This window comes from Sciurus vulgaris (genome assembly GCF_902686455.1).
Source record: "Sciurus vulgaris genome assembly, chromosome: 18".
Lineage (NCBI taxonomy): Eukaryota > Metazoa > Chordata > Mammalia > Rodentia > Sciuridae > Sciurus > Sciurus vulgaris.
In genome coordinates this window covers 13,853,209-13,878,475 of record NC_136479.1, presented here as the reverse complement: position 1 = coordinate 13,878,475, position 25,267 = coordinate 13,853,209, and the positions used below count along the sequence as shown (strand labels likewise).

Here is a 25,267-nt window from a genome sequence, read left to right as displayed (position 1 = left end):
AGTTGCTGAGATTACAGGCATGCGCTGCACCCGGCTCTGACATCTGCTATTAAAAGGAAATCTTCCTCCCCTCCTTGTCCCACTTCCTTTCCTGGTCCTGCAGGTGGCCACCTTTAGTGGCCTCTTGTGTATCGTCCCGCCCGTTTTCCTGGTGCACACTGACATCATCCACACGTAGAGAATTCATTCCTTCACCAAGCCACTCAGGAACTCCACGACTACATACCAGACACTTCCTCTGCGCCAGATGCTGTTTCCAAGTGAGCCAAACGGACACCAGCCCTGTCCTCTGGGGGGTGGCCCCCAAAGCAAGCTGACACTCCCTTTTGTTTAATGAACAATGAACGTGTCCAGTCCTTCCAGGTCAATGCAAATACCAGTGGGTCTCCTTATTTTTAATAACTGTTAAATATTGTCACTTGGTGGGCTGGGATAAAAGCAGAGGTTATTTATTCATTCAAACAGGGTCAAACAGGAAGTGTAACAGGTTCAGGAAATATAATCAGAACTCTGGAGCCCCTCTCCCCCCAAAAAACCACAGAAGGACAGAAAATGTCACACTCAGTTGCAGGGGGTTGTTGAACCCCGTGAATCCCTGATAGTCACCCCATAAGGCTGATAGTCACCCCATAAGGCTGATAGTCACCCCATAAGTCACCCTATAAGGCACAATGCACGTGCACACACACACACCCCCCTCCTAGTGACCCGCAGCACCTCATGTGGCCACAGCCAGCAGCCCCATCAGGCAAAGCCTGCGCTCTGGATGCACTTAAAGCAAACAACAAAGCCTTTTGGGGTTCATGCTCCTCAGACTAAAAGCCCATTGAAAATATTCTTTCTGGAAAAGGCACATCCCCCTGCCTGTTCAATTGGGGCTTTTCAGCCCTGGCTGAGCTTTAGCATCGGCCGGGCCCTTTAAATGCCAGCAGCGGCCCTGCCTGCTCCCCAGAGTGGCCCACGTGGGACCCAGGCACCGGCAGCCCCTCTGCTTCAGTTTTACTCTCTGCAGTTTCAGGTTGGTCAAAGATGGCCAGGAATTATTAAACGGAAGATTCCAGAAATACACAGAGGCCACATTCGTTCACCTAACTTTGACCGAGTGTATTGTTGTAATTGTTGTATTTGGTTATGAGTTGTGGTTGCGCCTGATTGATAAGTTAAACGTGGTCGTGGGGGGGTGCACACACGAAGGGTTCCGTGCTATCCCCACTTTAGGCACCCGCTGGGATCTTGGAATGTATCCCCACAGAGGAGGGGAGACAGCTTTCTGTACCAATATATTTTTAAGGTGCCCAGGTATTTCTGATGTTCAGAATGGGAATCACAGCTGGCTGGCATTGTACGTAAAGGCCACTGGCTGGGATAATAGAAGTGGGGTGTAGCCTGTATAAATCTAAGCAAAGCCGCCATTCTCCTGAATGCAAATCCTTACGATTCTAAGTCACTTTATTTATCAACAGAGGGAAAGCGCTGTCACCTCCAGGCTGAGGATCCCAAACCCAGCCCCTTCCCGTGTTTCCAAACACTTCACAACAAAAGTCAGGTTGATCTGCAATTTCAGCATTTGCTGAGAATCCCTAATACAAACCTGCAATTAGCTGCTGGAGGAGGGTTCTTCTGCAACTTTCAATTAGGTGATTTCTGCAACGGAGGTTTTTTTGTTTTGTTTTTTTAAAGGAAGAAAGAAAAGAAAGGGGATAATTTCTTTTTGATTCCTGAAATAGCAACATGTTGTCCAGAGACCTTCTGAGAAATGCAGAAAGGTTTACTGAATCAAAGTGCAGCTGGCCCCTGAGGTCTTGGGGCCATTGTGGAAGGAAGGGGAGAGAGAGGGAGGGAAGGAAGGAGGAGAAGGAAAGAAGGAAGAAAGGAACTGAATGGCAGTACTTCAAAGTATTAGAAATGGAATCGCCATATGGTCCAGCAAAATTCCACGTCTAACCCAAAAGAATTCAAAGGGCAAACTGAGATATTTGTACACTGATGTTCATAGCAGTATTATTCACAGTAAATAAAAGGTGCAAAATACCTAAGTGGCCAAGCAGGAATGAATGGATAAAGAAACTGTGGTCTGTCACCACAGTGGAATATTACTCAGCCCTAAAAAAGAAGGAAAATCCAACACCTGCTACAATATGGGTAAACACTAAGGACAGGCAGTCATTAAAGGACACACAGTGTATGATTTTATCTGTTTGAGGTACCCAGAGGATTCACAATCATGGAGAGTAGACTGAGGTCCTCAGGGGCTGGGAGGGGGTGCATAGGGAGTTATTGGCTTACTGAGTACACGGGTTCAGTTTGGGAACATAAAAAACAGGTCTAGAGGCAGATGCTGGTGATGGTTGCACAGTAGTTTGAATGACTAATCAGAGACTTGTGTATCTAAAAGGAGCTACAAAATGGTACATTTGTGTGTGTGTGTGTGTGTGTGTGTGTGTGTGTGTGTATTTTACTACAATTTTTTAAAAAAGAAAAAGAAATGCAGTTTGAGCTGCACAGAACCAGAGTGATTCAGAGAAGTGCCCAGATGCTGACGCAGGACCCTGGGAGGCCGTTCTCCTGCCTGAGAAAGGGTCCTGTCCCTTCCTCGCCACCATGAGAGAGTGTAGCATAGTGGTTAGGGACCAGATCCTGGCCTCTGGTTCATATTTGCCTCTAACCTGCTCTGTGATTCTGGTACTTTGCTTGGCCTCCTTGCCTCGGATTCTTCATCTGTGAAATGGGGTGCTGGGTGGTAATCAGTGGGTTGCTGCGCAGCCCAGATGCGTTGGTGTGTGTAATGGCTTAGCACGGCCCTTGGCTCAGAGAAGGCACCCCTTCGGCATTAGCCGTTCTCATTACTGCTTGAAGGGCATCAAATGTGTGCAGTGGGGTCTACCCCGAGGCTTTCCTGAAGAAGTCCAGTTTACCCTCCTGTTCCCCAACCCTCCCCGCTCCCGCCCCCAGACCCTCTGCCTTCTTGGAAATGAAGTTTTGGGGAAATCCCTAAGTTACAAGGGCCCAAATGTCAGTTATTTGCTCCTGGACCTGTCCTTTCTTCAGTGTCCCCTAGTGGCCTGGGCTTTCTGGCCTTGAAAGTCACTCCAAACGCTCAGTCAAGAGGCACTTGGTTTAGGAAGGAGCCCAGTATCTGGGGAGGACAGGGCAGGGTGCTACTTGCAGGCACCTGTGAAGTTGGGGTGCAGGGCTGGGATCCGGTCCCTGGGCAGGAGCTGACCAGGTGTCAGCCACCACAGATTGAAGTTTGTTGAGCCCCTACTGTGTGCTTGGAACAAGGTGGATGCTGCGTATCCACAAGAGCCGCAGACGTCCATGGGTGGTGTCCTCGTGGAGGGTGTGCAGTAAGAGGCGGGGTGGCCGTGAATCGCTTGCTCCCTGCTGGTGTACTGCAGGGGCCTGGCTTAGACAGGAGTGAGCGGAGGTGACAGCTGAGCTGGGAGCTGAAGGCAGGGAAGGATTATAGGGCGTAATAGAGGTCAGGCAGGGCCGCGCCCCATGAGAGAAATCGAGACCAGCGTCATCCTGGGAGTGGACCCGTGACCTGCTGCCCTCCTGCCTGTTAGCTGCTCAGGGCAGCTGCTGCCACAGTTGACCTGGGCCCACCTTGGAGCAGGACCCAGGGGTAGTAGTGAGCACTGGGCAGGGACGGAAGGCTGGAGGGGGAACCAGGCAGCGTCCAGCACCCGCTGGCCTCGGCCAGCCCGCAGTGTCTCAGCCAGGACTCGAGAGGACTGGGGTGCGGCTCAGCGGTGGAGGGCTCCATTTCCAGGACCACGCAGCACAGAGACACTCAGAACTTTGTACACACCCCCACCTCCAGCTAGGACCGAGAACATGCCTTCTGGAACTTTCACGCAGAGGCTGCTCTCTGGGACTCACTGAAATGCAGATCCTGAGCCAGGAAGCCAGAGGGGGAGCCTGGGCTCTGCATTTCGGACCACCAATCCCAGGTGGTGCTCCTGCTGAGGAGCAGAAAGCACACGGGAGGGTGAGGATCTTCTCATCTGCAGTGAAGAGCCTCATGTTCTCTAGCTGTGGTCCCTGAACCTGCATGTCACTCGACGCCCCAAGCTCATCTGTGCATTAGTGTTACCTGGGGGCTGTGGGGTTGAACGTGCCCTGCAGAAGTTCATGTGATGAAAACATAATTCCTAGGTGTTTGGAGTTGGGACATTTTGGGAAGTAACTAGAATTAAATGAGATCAAGAGACTGGGAACCCCCGATGGCCTTAGTGGCTTTTTAAGAAGAGCAAGAAACCCAGGCTAGTGGGCTTGCTCCATCTCTCCATGCGATGCCCTCAGCATGTTACGATGCAGCTGGAAGGCTGTCACCAGGTGCTTGTGCCATGGACTTCCCCACCTCCAGAACCATGAGCCAGATAAACCTTTCTTCTTAATAAATTCCCCAGCCTCAGGTATTCTGTTATAGCAACAGAAAATGAACTAAGACAAAGACTTTAAAAAATCCTGATGACCAGGCCCCAGCCCATAGCAATGGAACCAGCCCAGGCATCTGCTCTTTTGTTTTGCTCTTTGAGAAGCATCTGTATTATCAGAACTGGTCAGATGGCTCCCTTATGCAGGCTGGGTTGGCCAGCCTTTGCCTAGACTGCTCTGCCTCCATCCCCACTCGCTGTCTGTTTGGAGGCCTCCCGGCCCCAGTGTGAGAGCGAGTTCCAAGGCACCTGGTCTGTTCTCCATAATTACTTGGCTTTCTGCAGCTGGAGCATCAAATTGGTTAATTGAATCTGCTGGGGCAATGAGATGGGTGGGGAGGCGCGGCAGGAAGAGATAGAGGCCTGGAAGGCAGTGCTGCCACCCGCTTGCCTGGCAGGACCCCAGGTCCAATGGGCACCAGAGGACATGTTTGAAAAGCAGGACGGGAGAGAAGCTGAGGATATCCAGCAGAGGAGGCAGGAGGAAGCGTCTCTGAGGGGCCCCGCCATTCTGAGATGGACGCGGGGCTGGTTCTAAGGCACAGATGTTCCCTGCAGCCCTGTCGGTTCAGCCAGCCGCCCCCACTCCTCTCTGCAGCCTCCTGCCGCCTTCGCCCTCTCCCTGACCTCGGGGGCACCAGCCCCAGCTCTGCCTCCTAGAGAGAGGGTCGCAGGCCAGTCGTCACGCGGATTGCGGCGGGTTGCAGCTTGGTTCTGATCTCACCTTTCCCACCTAGCGAGCACCTGGCTTTGGGCAGATGCTCCCCCTTTTCAGAACCCTGAGATCTTCCTCTGTCGTGAGCTTCCAGTCTCAATACTTTATAGCACACGCTTCAGACCGTGCCTTGTACATAGTAAGTGCTCAATAAGTAGCAGATGTGCTGCTGCTGCCGCCGCCACTACTGACAGATAGGCCCTGGAGAGAGGGACAGACCCTGGAATTATGCAGACTTGGGTTTGAATCTGGGCCCCACTATCAACTAGCGAGGTGACCTCAAGGCAGGGACTACACCTCCCTAAATGCCATTTTCCTCTTATATCAAATAAAGCAAGTCATTCCTACTGTGGGAATTAAAGGCAGATCAGCATATGGACCCACCCAGGCCAGAAATGGATGCTTCAAGAATCCTGTCTGCTGTTTTAATCATCACAGTGTGAGAGCTGAAAGGCTGGCACCCGGGCGCCGACAGCTCGGCCCAGCTGCCTGTGCCCGTCTCTCCAGCATCGCCCTCACCTAATCACCAGCACCCCAAAGCTGCCAGCTGGTACAGTGTCCAGAAGCCAGGGACTAATACTAGATCTGTGCCAACCCAGCCGCAGAACCAGACCCATCTGTGCTTCCTGCTGTTCCCTGTGATTGGCAGCCTGGGAAACGGGTCAGAGCAAGAGCTGGCCTGGGCACTGAGCTCTAGACCTGGTCATGGGGAGTGAGCAGCAGAGGAGGAAGGCTAAAGCCCCTGCTATCTAGCCAGAGACCAGGAAAGTGCACCCCTGGGAGCCAGAGTGTGGGGATGATTAAGAGGGAGGTTTGAGAAGGGACCATGAACCTGGGCATGAACTCCTGAGCTCATCCTCAAGCCGATCACAAGTTAATGTCACTGCAAAAGGTATAACATGGGCTTTGAGAACTGAGCTACAGGGCAGTTCCCAACCCAGGTCCTGAACTGGCCACCAAGGACACATCAGAGGGGCAGATATGAGCAACACTGCACAGGCTTCAAAAACTAAGCTGATATTGCAGTCACAGCCTGCAGAAGCAAATTAGAACCTGTGGTCAGAACTTAACCTGGTTAGCTGCTGGCATCAGGGCATGCAGCAGGATTTAAATAAGACACGGAGTCTCATAACCTAATGTTCAAAATGCCCGGGATACACTTTGAAATGATTTATGATTTATGAAGACCTGGGAAAATCTGACAAATTCTTAGAGAAAATATGATTGACAGTTACCAACTGCAAGATGGCCCAGATGTGGGAGCTATCAGACAAAGGCTTTAAAGCAGCTATGATAACTATGCTTCAAAAGGTACAGGTGAACCCTCTTGAGACCAATAGTAAGGTAGAGAGTGTCGGCATAGAATAGTAGTTGTGCTTGTTTTCTTGTTTGTTTGTTTGTTTTTTTAATTTGAGGAAGGCCAAATGGATTTTTTTTTTCCAAGTGGAAATTTTAGAAGTGAGTAAGTACAATAACTGAAATAAAATACTCACTGGATGGACCAGATAGCAGAATGATGGTGACAGAGAAAAGAGTGAGTGATCTGGAAGACAGGTCAGGAGGAATTATGAGGTTTGAACAACAGGGAACGAAGGAACCTATCAAGAGCGATTCAGAGGTCTAACTTTCACTATGTGAATCTCGGAAGGAGAGGAGAAAACAGAAGGGTGAATGACATGGGGTGGGCAGCTCACCCTGGAGGACTTCAGAGTTCCTCACCAGGTTGCTAGGACCCCATCTCAGCCATGCCACCACTAAGCATTAGCTTTATGGCACTGTGACCAACATTGGCCAGATGTGGCTTCTGTGTGTCTCTGAACACATTGCTTTACCTCTCTGTTCCCCCATTTTCTCATCCTAACACTGGCAACAGTAGTAGTACTTACGTTCACCGTGAACTTCCTGTGCCTTCATTATCATCATTTAATCCCTCAACAAACATAGAGGGGTGATCTATTTTATGGCCATTTTTCAGTTGGAGAAACCGAAGCTCAGAGGGGGTAAATGTGATGGGTTCAGTCTCTGCCGAATCTGAAAGAACCGTCTCCACAAGACTTTTCCTCATTTCAGATACCAGCCACAAGTTCAAGTTCAGGGGGTCCATAGGACCATCTCCCTTCAGACCACTTGGCTACCCATTTAGGGTCATGACCACCCTCAGATGGATAATTGGTTACAATGACTTCCAGAATGCGGGAAAGTGCTCCTTAGGATGGCATTTTTATTACAGTGAAAGGGTACAAATTTAAGTCAGCCCAGGGAGGAGGGCAGAGTCCTGGAGGGGTCTAAACTCCAGCTCCCAGTCACCCTCTCCTGGTCGGGGTGGGGACTGCTTCCTCCTCCTGCCACCACGTGTGACAGCACAGCGCATAGCTCGCCAAGTCTTGGCGTCTGGCGTTTTAGGCAGCCCAGTCACATCTGTCCAGGTGTCTGTCCTTCCATCTCCAGCTGCCCAGAGGTCTGGTAATATCGGTTTCTCTGGAGGACAGAACTAATGCCGTGTGGCCTTACAGTCCCATCATAAGTCACATTGCCAGGATGACCTGCCACCGGAGCTCCCAGTGCTCAGACCCTCCTCTTAGGCAGGACATTAAGGGCTGAGGTCACTCCAGGAGCGCAGGACAAAAGCCGAACCTCTCTCTGGGCAAGGTGAACTCTTCACTGTGCAGGAAGTCACTTGCAACTTAGCAAAGCCATTCAGCTGGCGAGTGGTCGAGCGGAGCCTCCGAGGACAGCTGCTCGGTCCCCCGGCTCCTCCCTCTTAACCATTGTGCTGTGGGTGACGTGTGTGAACCACCTGGGGGTCTCGTTCAAAGGCAGATTCTGGTTCTCTAAGTCTGGTGGCACCTGAACATCTGTATCACCCATGAACTTCAGATGACAGCAAGACCTCCAGGGACACATTTTAAATAGCAAAAAGACCCTTCCTCTCTTCTCCCATGAGTTACGGTTTGGATATGGTGTCCCCCTACAGTGCACATGTGAGATAATGCAAGAAGGTTCAAGGAGAAATGGTTGGCTTGTGGGAGTCTCGACCTCATCAGTGAGTTAATCCCCTGATGGGGTGAACTGAGTGTGACTGGAGGCAGGTGGGGTGTGGCTGGAGGGAGTGGTTCACTGGGGCCAAGGCTGTGGGTATCTATTTTGTATCTGGAGGTGGAGACTCTCTCTCAGCTCCCTGATGATGCCAGCTGCTTCCCTCTGCCACGCTCTTCCGCCATGATGTTCAGCCGCACCTGGGGCCCTGAGGGATGGAGCCGGCCTTCTGTGGACTGAGACCTGTGAAACCATGAGCCCCCAAATAAACTTCTCCTCCTCTACAGTTGTGCTGGTCAGGTCCTTTAGTCACAGCAGTCAAAAATCTGACTCAAACACACACGTGACCCAATATGACCATGTGAGTTTGCAGAGGTGGCAGGGGCAGGTCAAGCAGATCCTGAAGGAAAAGAATTTTGTGGGGGTTTTTAAATTCCACCCCCCTAAGTTCACTGAGTAGCCTTTGGAGAGTTTTGACCAGGGAATGGATCTGATCTTGATCGTGTGTGAAAAATATCACTCCAGCTGATGTCTGGGGGCTGCGGGAGAGCAGAGCGGATGTGGGCAGGAGTCTCTGGAAGGCCACCAGGTCACTCCAGGAGAGAGGCAACGGTGGCTCGGACCAGGCAGGTGGCAGAAGGGATTTGGCGAAGTAGCGTGGTAGAATGCGATTTTGGAGGGAGAGTTGACGGAGCGCGGGGTGGGGCAGATGTGAAGGACCATTCCCTTGGCCAGGCTACTGGACCTGTCCAAGGCAGGGTTTCCTGTCTAGATCCTGCTTCCCGCCTCCCAGGCTGTTGTGGGGACAATGGGACTGATGTGTGACGTTCCCAGCACGCTGCCTGGTGTATCTCCAGGGCTCAGTGGGTTGGGCCTACAAGTGGGCAGAGGCCAGAACTGCCAAGCAGTCAGCAGATGGAGGCACAGACCTGTCACCCTGGGGCTCTCCTGGCAGAGCCCTGAGCCCTCCTGGCACCTGCACCTCAGCGTCTCCTTGAGCTGCCAGAGTCGGCCCAGGCGGCAAAATGTGGCCACATCTTGAGCATTCATTTGGGAACAAGTGGCAGCCTCTGAAGACCAGGCCAGGCCAGCTGCCAGAGCTCTGGGGATCTATGTCCCATTCAAAGGGCTGTCGAATGATCTTGGTGCCTTTGAATGGAACCTCATTCCAGGCGAAGGATTTATCCAACCACACGTCCCTGCAGGGCCCCAGCTGGGCAGGCAGGAAGCCAGCAGAGGCCAGGTCTCCTCGCTGTGTGCAGGCAGACAGCTGGGGCCAGCACCGGAGTGAGGCTTATGTGTGGAATGATGTCAGAAACCAAGAGCAGCCTTCCCAGGCCTCCCCAGCCATCCCAGAGCCTCCGCCAGCAGCAGGAGGCTCAACCTTTTCAAGTAGGGCCTGCGGGGTGCCAGCTGCAGTGTTACCTGACATTTCAAGGAAACCTTTTGCTCGAGTGAAACTGACTTGGGCTTGGAAATCAGAAAGCTGGACCCAGAGCTTAGCAGCTGCATCATTTTGAGCAAAACCTTTTCATTCCTTTGACTTGATTCTTCATCTATCAGATGCGAATAAAATCCATCCCGGGGTTCTTGGTGCCATATTTGACCATAATAATAGCAAACTCATATATAGTGCTTCCTACGTGCCAGGCACTGCTCCAAGTGTCTCGCACAAAATAGCTTATCTCATCCTCATGGCAACACGGTGACACTGAAACCATTTTTGTTACCATTTGGTGGATGAGGAAACTGGGCAATGTGTGAGTGAGTGCCTTGTCCAAGGTCCTGAAGGCAGGATTCAAACCCAGGTCCTCTGGGCGCTCAGCTCCTGGTTCTGCTGCCTCGAATTTGTATCCAACCCTTTTTACCCTGAGAGGCTGCATTTGTTACTGAAGCAAGAGCAGAAAGATAGGCATAGTGTTCAAGTTGTGGTAAGACAATTGGTAAACACCTTAATAATAATAGACTAGGCATTAGAGAGGACCGGTAGAATGACTTTAAATTGTGTAATATAAGCTGAGAAAGGATCAGCTATGCAGAAATGAGGGAAAAGAACATCTAAGCAGAGGAAATGGAAAGTACAAAGGCCCTGGGGCAGAATAGGCTGTTTTTTTTTTTGGTGAAAGAAGAAGGCCAAAGTGGCCAGAAGGTAGTTAATGAAGAGTGAACTATACAATGAGGTCAGAGCAGTAGGCAGGGCCATGGTAAGGAGTGTAGGTGATAAGTGTTTATCCAACACCTACTGTGTGCCCAAGGCTGTTAGGGGAACAGATGTGGCTCCTGGCTCTATGAAGGATGGGGTGAGATGACATGCATGCAGGGACTTAGCACATAGCAGATGCTCTGTGGGTGTAATTTTCTCTCTTTTCCAGTTTATAAGTCATTATGAAAACTTCTCTGGGTTTCTGCCTCCCCCCTCATTAGAGCAGCACCAAATGTAGTTGGCTTATCATAATAAGTTGGAAAGCATAATTAGAGAGAGATTTAGGCCAAGGCATTGTTTACCAGGTCCAACAAAGCAAACAGGTAGGCAGAGAATCAGCAGGACCAGCGGCAGGTGAAAGAACTCAACCTCCCTCCGTCTTCTTGAGCAGGTGCCCCACACTGGCTGGGGGAGGGGCTTTGAAGCCTAACTGTTGGTCTCTCCTTTTAGGGTCCTGGGTTACAGAACAGGCTCAGTGACCAGGACAATGTCTTCTGACTTGGCTACCAAAGTGGACAGTACGTTCTGCTCTGAGATTGTATTCTGTTTAGCTTATCGGGGCTGCAGAGGCAGCCTGTGGATGAATTGGTGGGTGGGATCCTCTTCTGTCTTGGTTCAAGGTCACCCTTGGGCTCTTTGGTAATGAGGGGCCAGGACCCGTCACATATGCCTGGACTCCTTGTGATACAGTGAGAGCTCCCAGCCCCATTGTGAGAAGTGTCCCCCAAACCCCAAGAGTCCCTAAGGTGTTTGAGGGCCATGGAAAACCAGGCTTTTCTAAGTTATCAAGCGTGGCTTGGAAAAGAAAGCAAAGCAGGGGTCATGGGGAAGCCTCCTGGTGTGGAGGAAAGGAGCTCATTGGTAGCTCTTGGTCCCACAGATCGTAATCACCAGTTTTTGCTAAAGCTTACTCTCCTGCGGGCTCTGTCCCAAGCACTGTGTAAGCACTAAGGACCAGATGAAGTAGGGACGTGTAGCATTTCCCCAGCTCATCCTCACAGCAACACCATGACATTGAAATCGTTGTCCTTACCATGTTGTAGATGAGGAAACCGGGCCGAGAGAGTGAGTGCCTTGTCCAAGGTTCTGAAGGCAGGATTCGAACCCAGGATTCTTCCCCATTTTACAGGGGAAGAAACAAGCAGAGGGTACTCACATGACTGCTAGGAAGCTAAGAGTCTCTGTGTTCCTTACGGGAAGGCCACAGAGGTTTTGTGGTTGGACACAACAGACACCCGTTTCTTGCTTACCTGGTAGTCCTTTGCAGTTCCCTTCACAAGTAGTCTTCCCTGCGGGGATTTGGCAAACCAGGCTCCTTCCATTTTGTGGCTCTGCCATCTTCTGAGGTCTTGGAGGGTCTTTACCTCCAGCACAAGGTGGGACAAGAAGAGGGAGAGCGTGGAAGATTTCATGGGAAGATGTTCTGGGCGGGCCCCAGCGTCACATCAGCCTTTGCAGAGGAGGCTGGGAAATGTAGTCCTGCCATGAGTCCGTGGAGACGGGTGAACAGGTGCTGGGGACCACACAGCCTTCACTGCTGAGCAGGCCAAGAGCAGAGCCTGACTTTGCCCCGGTCGAGCGCGCCCTGCTGCCTCCCTGTGCACCTCTTGCCTCTGCATTCATCACCACAGTCAACACCGAGGGGACGCCTCCTACCAAACTCCAGGCTGCCAGCAGCCTGGAACGCCTTTCCTGGCGAGCCCCAGGCACCTGCTGACTATGAAGTTAGGCCAGAGGGTCTCGACTGGGAGTAATATGGCAACCCAGGGGCCCCTGGCAAAGCCTGGCTGCTTCTTCAGCTGTCCACTTGGGATCCTCCTGGGATCTAGTGGGTCGAGGCCGGGGATGCTGCTGAACGTCTCGCGGTACACAACAGCCCCAGCACAAAGGTCCTCGGCGCTGAGGCTGAGACACCCCAAGATTCTATAGTCTCCTGCAGTTTGGGGACATGACGTCCCTGGGGGAGCTGAGAAGGGTAGGTCAGGTTGGGCACAGAGCCAGCCAGCGCCTGTCCTGCACCTGTTTGGGGCTCATTTACTCTCTGCCTGGCATTGTCCCCTCTCCACATTCCCAGTGGTTTCTCTTCAGCAGCCTGAGCGTGACACCTTCAGGGTATTAGAGTGTGCTGAGTGCCCATCCAGGCAGATTTTTCAGATGGCTTCCCTGTCTCCTCCCATGAAGCTGCGTGCTCTGCAGACCAGCTCCATCCACCTGCTGACGAGGCCGGGGCAGGGGGATGCAGCCCAGCCCAGGGGGAGAGAGTGGGCAGAGGCCTCTTGGGAAGGTGAACGGAGATTTTAAAAATCAGGCCTCTGCCCTCCCCCACCTTGTGGTTTATGGGTGCTTGTCACACGCGTGTAATGACATGAAGGGGCCACGTGGGCAGAAGTACTGACAATTCTTTGATGTTATCATAAAAGATATATTTCATACATACTCCATCAGCGTCCACTAAGTCGATGAGTTGAGGAGTAATTTATGTCATCTGTCCTGTTGCTAATTAGTGAGTTGACTCTGGTGTGTGTGTGATAGAAACACTGTTAGATGGAACCTCCTTGTGCCTAGTTCTTTGCCAGTGTGCCCACATGGTCCGTGAGCTAAAATCCCAGCATCCACAGCTGTGTCAGGGCAGATAGACTTTTCAGTTTTCAAAATTTGCAATTTGAAAACCACAAAAAATCCTGACACAATTTTTACTCTTTCGTGTCTTGAACATGCATCAGTTTTCCCAGAAAAAGCACACCCATGCACCAGATTAAGAGCAGAACATTCCCGGAAATTCCCTCATATCCCGCTTCCATTCCCACCCCTTCCCTGGGATAACCGTCCTGAGATTTCTCACCTGACACCAGGGTACGTCTCTTCAATCCCTCTATAAATGGAGCCATGCCTCTTCTTTCCCTCCACACCTTTGTGAAACTCACCCCCACCGTGGTGAGTTTCCCACTCTCGGGGTGTCATTTCAGCTTGTGACTATCCTGAGGGTGTTCATTCCAACAAAACACACACAGAACACGCTGAAAAAGAGGTCTGAATCCATCTTAAAAGTAGGGCGATTTTTAAACACACTCAAATGTGCCCGTGGATATAAGCATGGTTTCTTTCAAGGAGTCACCCGGGATGCTACGTGCGCCTAGCAGCCAGCTTGGGAGTAGGGACTCAGTGCGTGAGGTCATCGGGTCCCACGTGCAGACCCCAGCCTTACCACCAGGCCACTGGCTGGGTCCCAGCCCCGCCTCCCGCTCTCTCTAGGATTGGACACCTTGTCTTGCACTAGGATCCTGGATAAAGGTGGCGGTAACCACATTACAGGGCAAAGCGTGGACTCTGCTTGGGAATGGGGGACAGTTACAAAAAAGGCAGAGGCTTGGCTTCATCTCCCGTCCCCCTGGGGCTGCACCCCAGCCAGACACTGTGCACCCAAGTTCCAGTGCCAGGACTTTGTGTCCATTCTACCACCGCTTTATAGGCAGGCAGCCCTGTTGGTGGGACACCCCCAGATGGTGTAGTGCTGGCAGCCTGGGTTTGGAGGACTCTTTCTAGCAAGGAGGCCAGAAGCCATGGGCCCAGGAGATTATGCTCACCTTTTTCCCCCAGAGGAGGAAGCCCCCCCTGCCACCCGGGGACTAGACAGACCGTGGCCCAGCAGTCCTTCCTGAGCTTCAGGGGTTACTTTTGGGCAGTTCTGCTCATTGCACTTACACCCTGACCCTCAGTCTCCTTATCTGAAAAATGGGAGAACACTCAAACCCTCCAGGTTGCTTGAGGGTCAGACAAGATCTTGCACACGCAGGGCACAGGGCCTAGAGTATTGCTCCTGTTCTGTTATTCAGAACTAGTTTCTTTCGAAACTACCCCCAGAGCCTGCCCCACATTAAAAAAAAAAAAAAAAAAAAAAAAAACTATAAGTAACTCCGGCAGAATTTTTCATCCTTGGGACTGAGTGACGTGTAGTTTGTAACAGTTTGGGTCTTAGAAAACTAAGCAATTCCATAGATGGAGCTCAGCAATGACTTTAAAAAAAAAAAAAAAAATCAGAAACAAGGCATCACTCTAAAGAAATAAGGCTGCTCTCTTTGGGTAATTTTAAGGGGGTTCTTAATGTTTGCATGAGGGTCCTTACCAGGAGATCTGAAATCTGGCTGTGTGTTAGGGCCCCCCGGGGGACTTCTTAAAAATATCGATGCCTGAGTACCACCTCCAGAGTCTGTGGCAGTTGACCTTGGAGATCCCTTCCTTCATCACAAAAGTTTCTAAAGCTCCCCAGTGATTAGAGAGTGTGCTTGAGATGCCAGTCAATGCCGGAAGCTTGCTGAAACAGATTACCGAATCCCTCCCCCCAGTATCTGATTGAGCAGGTCTAGGTGGGCCTGAGAGTTTGCATTCTAACAGGTTCCTGGGTGGGTACTGCTGCTCCTATACCAAGCTACAGCCTATGGGCCAAATCTGGCCCACTCCCTGTTTGTAAATAAAGTTTTATTGAAACACAGCCAAACCTGTTCATAGACATACTATCTACGGCTGCTTTCTGCTACACAGCAAATTTGAGAACTTGCAGCAGAGACCTTAATGCTCCTCAGAGCCCAAAATACTGACTGACTGTCCCTTTATGGACAAAGTGTGCCCACACTGGCCTAAAGTAGCACCTATAGCAGAATTGCTTTATCTGATTGGGAATAGGGTGAGCGCATACTTGGAGGTCCCTGGTCCCCTGCTGGGTAGTGTTAACAGTCCCCCGTTCATCACAGGCAGCATTTTCTGCCACTGTTAGGGCTCCACCCTACAAGGACAAGACCTGCGTAGTGTGATCAGAGAAGTTTAATCCAACAAAAGCAAATAGCGGAGTCACTGTTCTTTCTACAAACCAGCTAAGCCACCAATTCAGCTGACATCCCCTCTCTGCGTCTAACTTGACTGCACCTGAGAGTCACCTGGGGAGCATTTTTAAAACACCTGGCACAAGTCCCCCATTCTTAAGCCCATCCACAGGATCTTCGGTAGGGGCAGGGAGTAAAGCCAGGCAGAGGAGAGATGATTCATTCTCCCCTCAGAGCTTCAACAGGCATCTTGTAACCAGTTCTGGAGAGAGTTTGCAGGGAACATGTCCCCCAGCGCCGAGCCAGCAAATCTGAAACAAATGTGCAAAGACGGTCCCCATTCGGATGTTTAAATTGTGGTTGTTCATGTAAAAACAAGCACATTGCTTTATAGTCACACCTTTAAATACTTCCCCCACGATGGTGTGATTCACACCCAGATCAGAAAGCAATTCTTCAGCCATATGTCACCCTGATACACTCCCGTGGCTCAGTCTCCACCGAGAGGCGTAAAGAAGTAATCCAGCAGCCCCAAAGGAATTTAAAAGAACTTTTCATCTTGACTTCTGTCTCTTAAAGAAGGTGGAAGAGCTCATTGCAATTCTGAAGTCACATCCAGGTTCCTAGTGATTCCCCAGCTGTTTCTCAGGGGCCCTTCCTCCACGCCCTGATCTGCTTTCCCCTGGTTTGTCCTGAAGTCTCTTCTCTGCTGAGCTCCCAAGCCGCCTCTAACAGTTGAAGGGACTTTGCTCTGGCTTCTGGAATATGAATGGCTTCCCTTTGGTGAGTGATGGGAGGCGGGATTTGACGGTAATGGATGTCATTCGTGCTTTTCTCTTAAGGCAGAGGTTTGCCACCAGGCACCTGTTGACATTTGGGCTGGATAATTCTTTAGTCGGGGGGACCGTCCTATACATGGTAGATCTTTGAGCAGCACCCTTGACTGTACCTACTAAACACCACTAATACCCCCCTCTCCAGTGAAATCATGGCAGTGACTATTTACCTTCCAGACAGTGCCAGATGGATCAGGAGGGCAGAATTGGTCCTAACTGTTGAAAGAATTCAGCATGTCACCCCAAGGAAGCATTGCCTGCAGGGCTGGGGAGACGGGGCTTCAGCTTTGGGCCTTGTGCTTTAAATGGAATGAGGGTCCAAAGGCGAGGAGTCCAAGGTAGCGGGGAGCCTCCTCTTTGTCTCCCGCTCACCTGGGAGTGCAGAGCTCCCAGAACTTCCCCACCCAACAGCCCACGCCCGTTCCCAGGGCCTGCTCGGCGCTCTTCACGTCCATCCCGGGGAAGGTAGGCCACCGTGCCAGTGTGGGCTCCCCGGGCACAGGGAAGTGGAGAGAATAATAGCACTCACCTCCTCGGACTGCCGTGTGGGTCAGTTTCACTGCCAGGCCCCAGAGCCAGGCTGGCACACGGGAAGCACCTGTGACTGTGAGAAGCTGTCACCATTCCTGGGGACAGTTGACAGTTTCTCTCTCTCTGTGTTGCTCCACCAAAGAAGCAGCCACCCATTCAGACGCTGGCGGCAGATGTGCCTGTGCTGGGTCCCTAGAGAGATGGGGTGAAGGTCCCCAGGGTGGGTCTTTGTTTGGAATCGTCATCGGGTTTTCCAGGGCCCTTCTGACCGCTGGCACCTCTCGCCTCGCATGCTGGGCTGGGACCTGACTCCTTTTCCAACACACATGCACGCACGCACACACTCACTCACCCACACTGCAGAAGGCCCCCGATTTACAGTGGCGCGACTTATCCATCCTGGGAGTTTACGATGATGTGAAAGGGAACTCGCGGACATTCTGTCAAGTGCAGTTGCATGACATAGTCAGCAGGTGACATGAGGTGTTCAGCGTTTTCTTATGACGCGGGCTTCGTGTGCGGTGGGTTTGCCCGGCCGTGGGGATGTGAGCCTTCTGAGCACGTGGGGCAGGCTGGGCCGGGCCGTGATGTCTGGGCTGGCGGGAATCGAGCGCTTGTGTTAACCTCTGATATTTTCAGTCCCCGGGAAGGGTCCTACCGGATGTAGCCCCATCATCAATTGTGTTTTCTCTCTGTAGATCTTTTCTTCTGATCTTGCCCTTGTCACATGGGAGGGTCAAGGGAAGCGGGGAATGGGCGAGATTTCCTTTCTGAGATGAGAAAGAGAAACGATGCTTGGAGTTTCCCTTCCTACAGCACCACGTGGTGGCTGGGTGACTTTGGACACTCTTCACCTCTGAGCCTCAAATGTCCCATCTGCAAAATGGCAACACAAACCGTACCTCCCCTGATCAGGTCGCAGTGTGGATTAAATTTCATAAATGTACATAAAGTGCTTTGCTCAGGGCCTCGAACAAAGAGCTCGGGATTTGGTATGGTTGATTTTTAATTATCATGATATGATTATCTAAATTGTCATTATGACTGCCGGAAGGCAAAACATGGAGGAAAAAGTTCTGTCTGAGCAGCTGCTGTAAATGCTCGAAAAACATCACCCTAAGTCATGGATGGAACTTCTTAGGAAAAAAATCCTAACTGAATGTTGGGACGCAAAACCTCCATCTGCCCACTGGTTGTATGAGTCGGGAAACTGAGGCCCAGGGAAGGGCGAAGGTCTACCTTGTTAGGAAGAAAAACCTGAAACGGCTTTTACCTTCCAGAAAGAAGAGAAAGAGGGGGAGCTGTGGTTTGAGGGGGTTTTGTGGAAGTTACAAAGGGAATGGGGCCACCGTGCTGGGGGTGCGCCCGAGAGGCCCTGCGGGAAGGAGCAGGGTTGGGGGAAGCGGCGAGGCCTCTGTGGGTCTCCTCCAGGAACCGGCTCGCACACCCTGGGAAGAGCGGGACCTTCCACAGGAACGAGTTAGGAAGGACAGGGAGGCCGTCCAGAGCGGTTTACCCATCCAGCGCCAGGAGCTGGACCACAGGGGGCAGCGTCCAGGCGTTGGGGTTCCGGCCACGATCTGCAGGTGCCCCTCCCCATGCTGTCAGCCTCAAAGTTGCACAAGGAGGCAGCCAGAGCCGGGGGCCCAGAGGAGCGCCCACCATTACCTTGTGAACCCAGCTTGCAGGAGGAAGAGCTGTCGCGTCTGCTCCCGTTGGTGGAACCGGGATCGTTGAGATGGCTTTTTTTTCTTTTAATTTGCCGTGTTTATCACACCCACATTCAAAGTCATCCAGTTTCCCTTCCAGAACCGTCTGCCTTGGCAAACCAGATTAGCAGCCAGAAGAGTTTAGCTCCCACGGAGAAGAACAAACCAACGTGCGAAAGCCTCGGTTTGCCCCTGGCTCATTCAGGGCACCTGGACTTCTGACTGGAGCAGTGGGTGATCTGCCTTCACCTCTCTGGACCTCGGTCTTCCCAGCCATAAAATGGGCCAGTGACAGCGGCCGCCTTGGGGAGGTGGCTCCCAGCAGGATTGGCAATGTCAGGAGAGACTTTTGGTTGTTGTGATGCAGGGCTGTGTGTACAGGCATGGGTTACTGGCACTTGGTGACCAGTGGCCAGAAATGCCACTAAACATGTTCAGGACCTCCTATCACAGCACAGAGTGAACTGACCCACAGCGTCCATAGTGCTGAGAGCCAGAAACCTGCGTTAGAGGAGGTGGTGTAGATTTCATGCATTGATCCACAGCATGTGCTTACACATAGTAGGTGCTTAATAAAGCAGTGTTGCACCCCAGCTCCTCCAGAGCCTGCCCTTGGGACCCAGTGGGCACTTCTCATGCTTTTACCCAACCCACCGTGCTCCCCTGACCCGAATCGTTATGATGATTGGCACCGCAGAAGTAGACAGATCTGTCAATAATTCAAGTTAAGAATGCTTTCGTTTCAAATCTGCCACCGTTTTGCTGCAAAATACGGTAAAGAGGTTCTTAGAGAAAGCTGGAGGAGTCCCGTCCCTGGATTATGTACGCTGGCTGTGTGGCATCTGTTTCTGGTTTTTGGGGTTTTTTTTTTGCCATACTCTGGGTTGTACAGGTTGTTGGGAAGGTGGTTCCCAATGACCAGGGTGCACTTGGAGTTAATCCATTATCCAGTGATTTATTCATGTCTACATTCCAATATGGCCCCGGTAACCGTCAGGAGAGGAAATACGGGGGTACTTAGAACAAAAATTGTAGTTAGGAATGTTTCTAAAGAGAAGAAATTTAGGGACCTTGTTATAAGGACTTGGCTTCTTTCACATGCTCGTTACTTCAAACACTGAGTTTTGTCACCTATTAGCCATGTGACTTGGTTTCTTAGCCATTAATGGAGGGGACAGGTATCCCTCCCATTGTCTCTAAGCCCTGTTTTGGGTTCTAGATGTCAAATCTTAATTCTCTGTTCTCTCCAGCTACTCACTCCGGAGAGTTTACGGGGATGGCGAATCTTGGTATTCTCCCAGGAGACTTTTATTATAGAAGTCATTAGCTTTAGTCAGCTTCAGTTTATAAATTTGCATTTTAAATTTTGCTTTTTTTGCAAAAATGTTCAGAGTGGCCTCACTCTGCCAAGTGGTCTGCAAGGGCTGATGCCTGTCAGTCAACTCAGATGGCCAGGGCAGGGCCACCTCCCCTCAAAAGGGCTGCATCCCTTCTAGCGCGCCTACCTCACCTCCCTAGAGCCAAGTGATTCACCAGCCAAGTTACTTTGCAAATTGGGATAAGAAGCGTAGGCTATTAGACTTCCTTTTCATTTTCTTCCCTTCTGGTGATTTAGATGTGAATTCTCTAAGAGCCACTTATTTTTTTTTCTTTGTATTCTTTCCAAAATATGTACTGGTTATAAGAAGTTCGAACGGTACACACTTACGTAATACAGAAATTGGAAATTTCGCTCTAGAGAAAGTTGCTCTCCACTGCTTGGTGAACTGGCAGTCTTCCATACAGTTTTCTTAACATGTAAACCTCCCCTTTAACCAAAAGAGGTTGCGTTTACCTGTACAGTTTTGTAAACTCTCCTGTCTCATTTTTCACGGTAGTGTGGGTTTCCATGGTCTCATTACATGAGATTATTAGTGCTCCCCACGATCGGTGTAGGCACCTCGCAAAGTGTATTCTCAGATAATAACTTGACCACAGGGGGCAGCACTAAGGGAGTGGGGAGATGAGATAAGAAAGGGGGGTGGGGGGGGAACCAGGCGCAGTGGCGCATGCCTGTAATCCCAGCGGCTCGGGAGGCTGAGGCAGGAGGATCACAAGTTCAAAGCCAGCCTCAGCAACTTAGTGAGGCCCTAAGCAACTTAGTGAGACCCTATCTCTAAATTTAAAAATAGAGCTCTCTCCTCCTCGCGTTCATGCTCTCTCCTCCTGGCTTTTCACTCTCTCTCTCTTGTGTGCACTGTCTCTCTTTTCCTCTCATTTTCTCTCTTACACTGCAGGGAGACACTCGTCTGTTTGCTTAATAAACCCTTTTATGTGAAAAAACTAAAAAAATAAAATAAATAAATGGGCTAGGGATGTGGCTCAGTGATTAAGAAGAGCCCCTGGGTTCAATTCCTGGTACCCTCTCTGACACCCCCCCAAAAAGAAAGGTGGGGGAAAACCAGTCAGGGACATTTGATGAGCAAGGGATCTGCAGTTCACAAGGTCCCCAAAGCCACCTTCTGGATCAGTGCTTCACTAGAGGGACCCGCAGAACTCAGCAAAGCCATCCTACGCACAGCAACAGTTAATTATAGCAAAAGGATTCACACTAAATTCAGACATGAGTCCAATTCACGTTGGATTCTGATCCTCAGGGTGATGGAATTCAGAGCCCGGCCCGAGGTGATTAGGTGGTGAGGCTCCACTCTTACGAAGGGAACCAGTGTCCCTACAGAAGAAGCCCAGGGAGCTAGCTTGTCCCTTACACCGTATCAGGGCACAGTGAGAAGGCACCAGCTAGGAGGAAAAGGCCCTCGCCAGAGTCCAAATACGCCAGTTCCTTGATCTTCTCAGCCTCTGGAACTATGAGAAATAAATTTTCTTTCTTTCATCCTTCCTTTTTTTTTGTTCCAGGGATTGAACCCAGGGCACTTTACCATTGAACCACATTCCTGGTCCTATTTTGTATTTTATTTAGAAACGGACAGGGTTTCACTGAGTTGCTTAGCGCCTTGCTGTTGCTGAGGCTGGCTTTAAACTCTCGATCCTCCTGCCTCAGCCTCTCAAGCCGAGCTGCTGGAATTACAGGCAAGCGCCACCACACCCAGCTTATTAATTTATTCATTTGCGGTGCTGAGAATCGAACCCACTGCCTCACACATGCCAGGCAAGTGCTCTACCACTGAGCTGCAACCCCAGCCCACCCCTCAGCCTTTTTATATTTTTTCTTTTGAGACAGAATCTCACTGAGTTGCTTAGGGCTTTGCTAAGTTGCTGAGGCTGGCTTTGAACTCATGATCCTCCTGCCTCAGCCTCCTGAGCCGCTGGGGAGAAATAAATTTTCTGTTGTTTGTAAGCCACCCAGTTTATACAATTCTGTGACAGCAGCCTGCACAGAGTGACAACAGTCCTGCTCTGTAGCACAAAAGCAACATCATATAAAAAAAACAGTATGTGAGCAAATGAGTTTGACTCTGTTCCAATAAAACTTTATTTACAAAAACAGGTGGTGGACCGGATCCAGCTCGGAGACCCTGCTTTGCCAGTCCCTGCTGTGTAAAATAGACTTGTATGTGCATTTGTGCAGAAAATTCTACGGGATAACAGTGTCCTAGAAGTGAATGTGCTGGGACTTAAATTAGGACGATTTTATTTTGAACAGATACCCCAAAAGTTGAATCAACTTGCTCTTCCAGCAAGAGCACATGAGAGTACTTGAGAGTTCCTTTCTTAAAGCCCCTTTCCCAGGGATTTAAAACCCATGCCCATTTACTAGGTATGTTGTTTTTATTCTCAAGCTTGGGAGAGCCAGAGGAGAAGAAAATCGAATGGAGCCTAAAGCAGTCTCATAATAGTATCCTGTTTTAGATCTGAAGCCTTCAGGGAAGGGGACTCTGGTAATTCATTCTTGTTTGGTGAAATCCAACTTTGTGTCACCCACTAAGCATGGTTCAAAGAAGTCCTGAATGCTATTTTTAAAAATTATTTTTCAAATGCATCAGAGTGTTTAGCCACTGGGCATGGTGGTCACACCTGTAATCAGGAGGCTGAGGCAGGAGGATGGAGAGTTCAAAGCTGGCCTCAGCAGTAGCGAGGCGCTAAGCAACTCAGTGAGACCCTGTCTCGTTATAGAAAATAGGGCTGGGGTTGTGGCTCAGTGGTCGAGTGCCCCTGAGCTCAATCCCTTGTACAAAAAAAAAAAAAAAAAGAGTGCTTAGTCCTTAATTAAACAAAGATTCCATTCCTGACATTTCCCTTTTCTTGTAAGGGTTTTCATGTAAACGAGGTCCGCCTGTTCATACCAGGCACATTACTGAATGTACAAAAAATATACATGGTCCATTTCCCCCCAAAGAGCTGATGCACGGACCCCTGGAGGGAGCTGGCCTTGTGTTTTACTTACCCTCCTTCACTAGGTCTTGGTTATTAGATGTCGGGTGGGGGGGGTCTTATTTTTCCTCCCCCCCCCCCCCCCGTTTTGATCGTTTGGAATGCTTGGCATGAGCCCCACAGTGGGGCTTGTTAGTGTTGAAGCTCTGTTTGGGGCTGCATATTTTAGCTGTTTTATTTGATAATCGGCCTCCCTCCTGGGATCCAGGCTGCCTTTGTCGGCTCCCGCTGGGTGAATCTGTGGTATCTCCCCCTCTGCAGCCCTTCATTTGGAAGAGACGCAGCGAGCTCCCCCAGTAGCGAGCGGTGTGCTTGAGCTGCCCACATGCATGTAAAGAATTAGACAGAACTTGGCCGGGAAGATAAATCAAGCTCAAATCTCATTAGGCTTGAAAGACATAAAGGAAGCTTGCGCTGGGAATTCAGAGAAGCCTTCCAAGGAGAACAGCCTCACAGGGGTGGCAGAAGTGGCCCCAGCGACTTCTCCCAGCACACTTGCCTCTTTCCCGGAACAGAGGCAACACGAGCTCTCTTCTATAAAAAGATGAGCAGATAGAAATTTAGCACCAAATGACAGTGCAATTTATATTAAGCACTTGCTATTACCGCTTATCACTGCTTGCTAGGTGCCCCGTGCTGGGAGCTTCCCGCCCATGATTTCATTGAAACCTCATGTCAACCTGTGCGATGAAGTCCTACTAAGAATCCTCTTGCACCAAGGAAGAGTCTGAGGTTCAGAGTGATTACCTTGCTTGCCTCAGAGTTGCAGGGCTCTATCAAAGGACAGAGCTGAGTTTCACCCCAGAGCCTAACCCTGGTGGTTCTCACTGGGATGATTGGCCTCACCTCCAGGAGACATTTTTGGGTTGTCACAGTTGAGGCGGGGGCTGGTCCTAGCATCTGCTTAGTAGCGCCCAGTCAGCCCTCTGCAACAAAGGGTTATCCAGCCCCCGTGCCCACAGCGCACCCCGAGAAGCTCAGGTGTGCCCCCTCAACTGGACTGCAGCAATGGCCAGCTCCCCAGAGCTCTGGGCAGGGCGGCCAGGCAGGGGGCATCAGTGTATAGTGTCAATGTTGCAGCCACCTGGCTGAAGGGGAGGCAGCAGAAGACTGGGAGGTGGGGACAGAGCTGGCATGGTAAGGGACAGCAGGAGACCCAGGGCGGCCTTGCAGAGAGACTCACAGGAAGAGACACGGGGGTCGGGGAGCTCTCTCCGTGAAGGAAAGGGAGCCGTCCCCAGAGCAGCAGGCCCGTTTGCAGATGAGCAGTGTGTCGCCTAACGGTCTGTCTTGTCCTGCCCCCTGTCCCGCCCGCTTGCCCTCGCCCCCTGCTCCCTAGTGTTCGGCCACAACATGAAGAGCAGCAACGACTTCATCGGAAGGATCGTCATCGGCCAGTACTCCTCGGGACCCTCGGAGGCCAACCACTGGAGGCGGCTGCTCAACACCCACCGCACGGCCGTGGAGCAGTGGCACAGCCTGAGGTCGAGGGCAGAGTGTGACCGCGTGTCCCCTGCCTCCCTGGAGGTGACCTGAGGGCCGCTGGGGTGGCAGCTCTTGATGGCTTAAAAAAAAAAAAAAAAAAAAAAAGTGTCCCTTACCTGTCACATCCACCCCTGCGTAACACCCCGTCCACCTCCACCTCTCGGAACCGAGAGGAAGCAGACTATTGATCACAACACGGCCGCCCTCGCCGAGGGAGGGCTGAGAACTTTCCAGAAGCCCCGTGCACATCTCATGCGCTGAGTGGGCTCTGCCGTGGGACTATGGGCAGGGCTGCTCCTGTTGACACCCCCGCCCCCAATGCCCTTCAGGGGACAGAGGGCCTCCCGAGTGGGCCAGCCTCCGAGACTAAACTGAGCAAGAGTTCGGCCGGCGTGTGGGAGGCCTGAGCCCCCAGCCCAAAACGCACCCCCTGGTCAACTTCTGGACGGGCTGCTGTCCCCTGGGGTTCTCCAAAGGTGTGAGTACCTTCGTCTCCTCCTTAGTAAGTGTGACATAGAGATTAGGCTAGTTGAAGAAACCACGTGGCCACACGCACAGAAATAGTGCAGCCTAAGAAACCTCTCCTGGCTGAGCTGAATGTGTCCTTGTGTTAGCTCATCCGTGGGCATGTACGTGTCTGTCCCCATGCATGTGCCCTGCTGCTGAGCACCCCTGTGCCTCTGCGTCCCAGAGAGCAGGTGCCGGCCAGGACCTCTGCTCTGAACCTGCCCTTCTCTCCACCTCCCCGACCCCGCCAGACTTCGCCCCGGCCCCGTGTCCTCCATCTGTCAAAGACCCCACCTTGGGTGCCAGTGACATGTGTCGATAGGGAAAAGCCAACATTTTTTGACTGAATCCTGGCGACGAAGGCCGCCGTGGACCTCTGTGGATTAGAATGGCCACACGCCCTGTCCGTGACCATCTCCATCTTAACCATACCTGAGGAGCTTTCTGTGTCCGTGTGAACCAAGTCGCGTCCCACGAGCTAAGGAATTAGTGTAGAATTAGAGTAGGTCGCTCTCTTTCCCCGTTGGATGCTTCTGTGTCTTTTCCCACAGTGTACCGTCTAGCGTGATGGGGAGCTATTTATTGAAATTAAAGATTATTTATTTGTGCCACATA

At 51.2% G+C, this 25,267-nt stretch overlaps 1 protein-coding gene across 4 annotated transcripts in view; it reads left to right on the top strand.

The window, feature by feature from the left end:
* Positions 1-25,267, top strand: part of SYT17 (synaptotagmin 17) — a 69,755-nt gene extending 44,488 nt beyond the window's left edge. For all 4 annotated transcript variants that reach the window (XM_079120893.1, XM_079120891.1, XM_079120894.1 and 1 more), the window contains exon 8: positions 24,000-25,267. In XM_079120893.1, the coding sequence (XP_078977019.1) occupies positions 24,000-24,196 (197 nt within the window). In that variant the 3' untranslated portion in view covers positions 24,197-25,267. The remainder of the gene's footprint in view (positions 1-23,999) is intronic.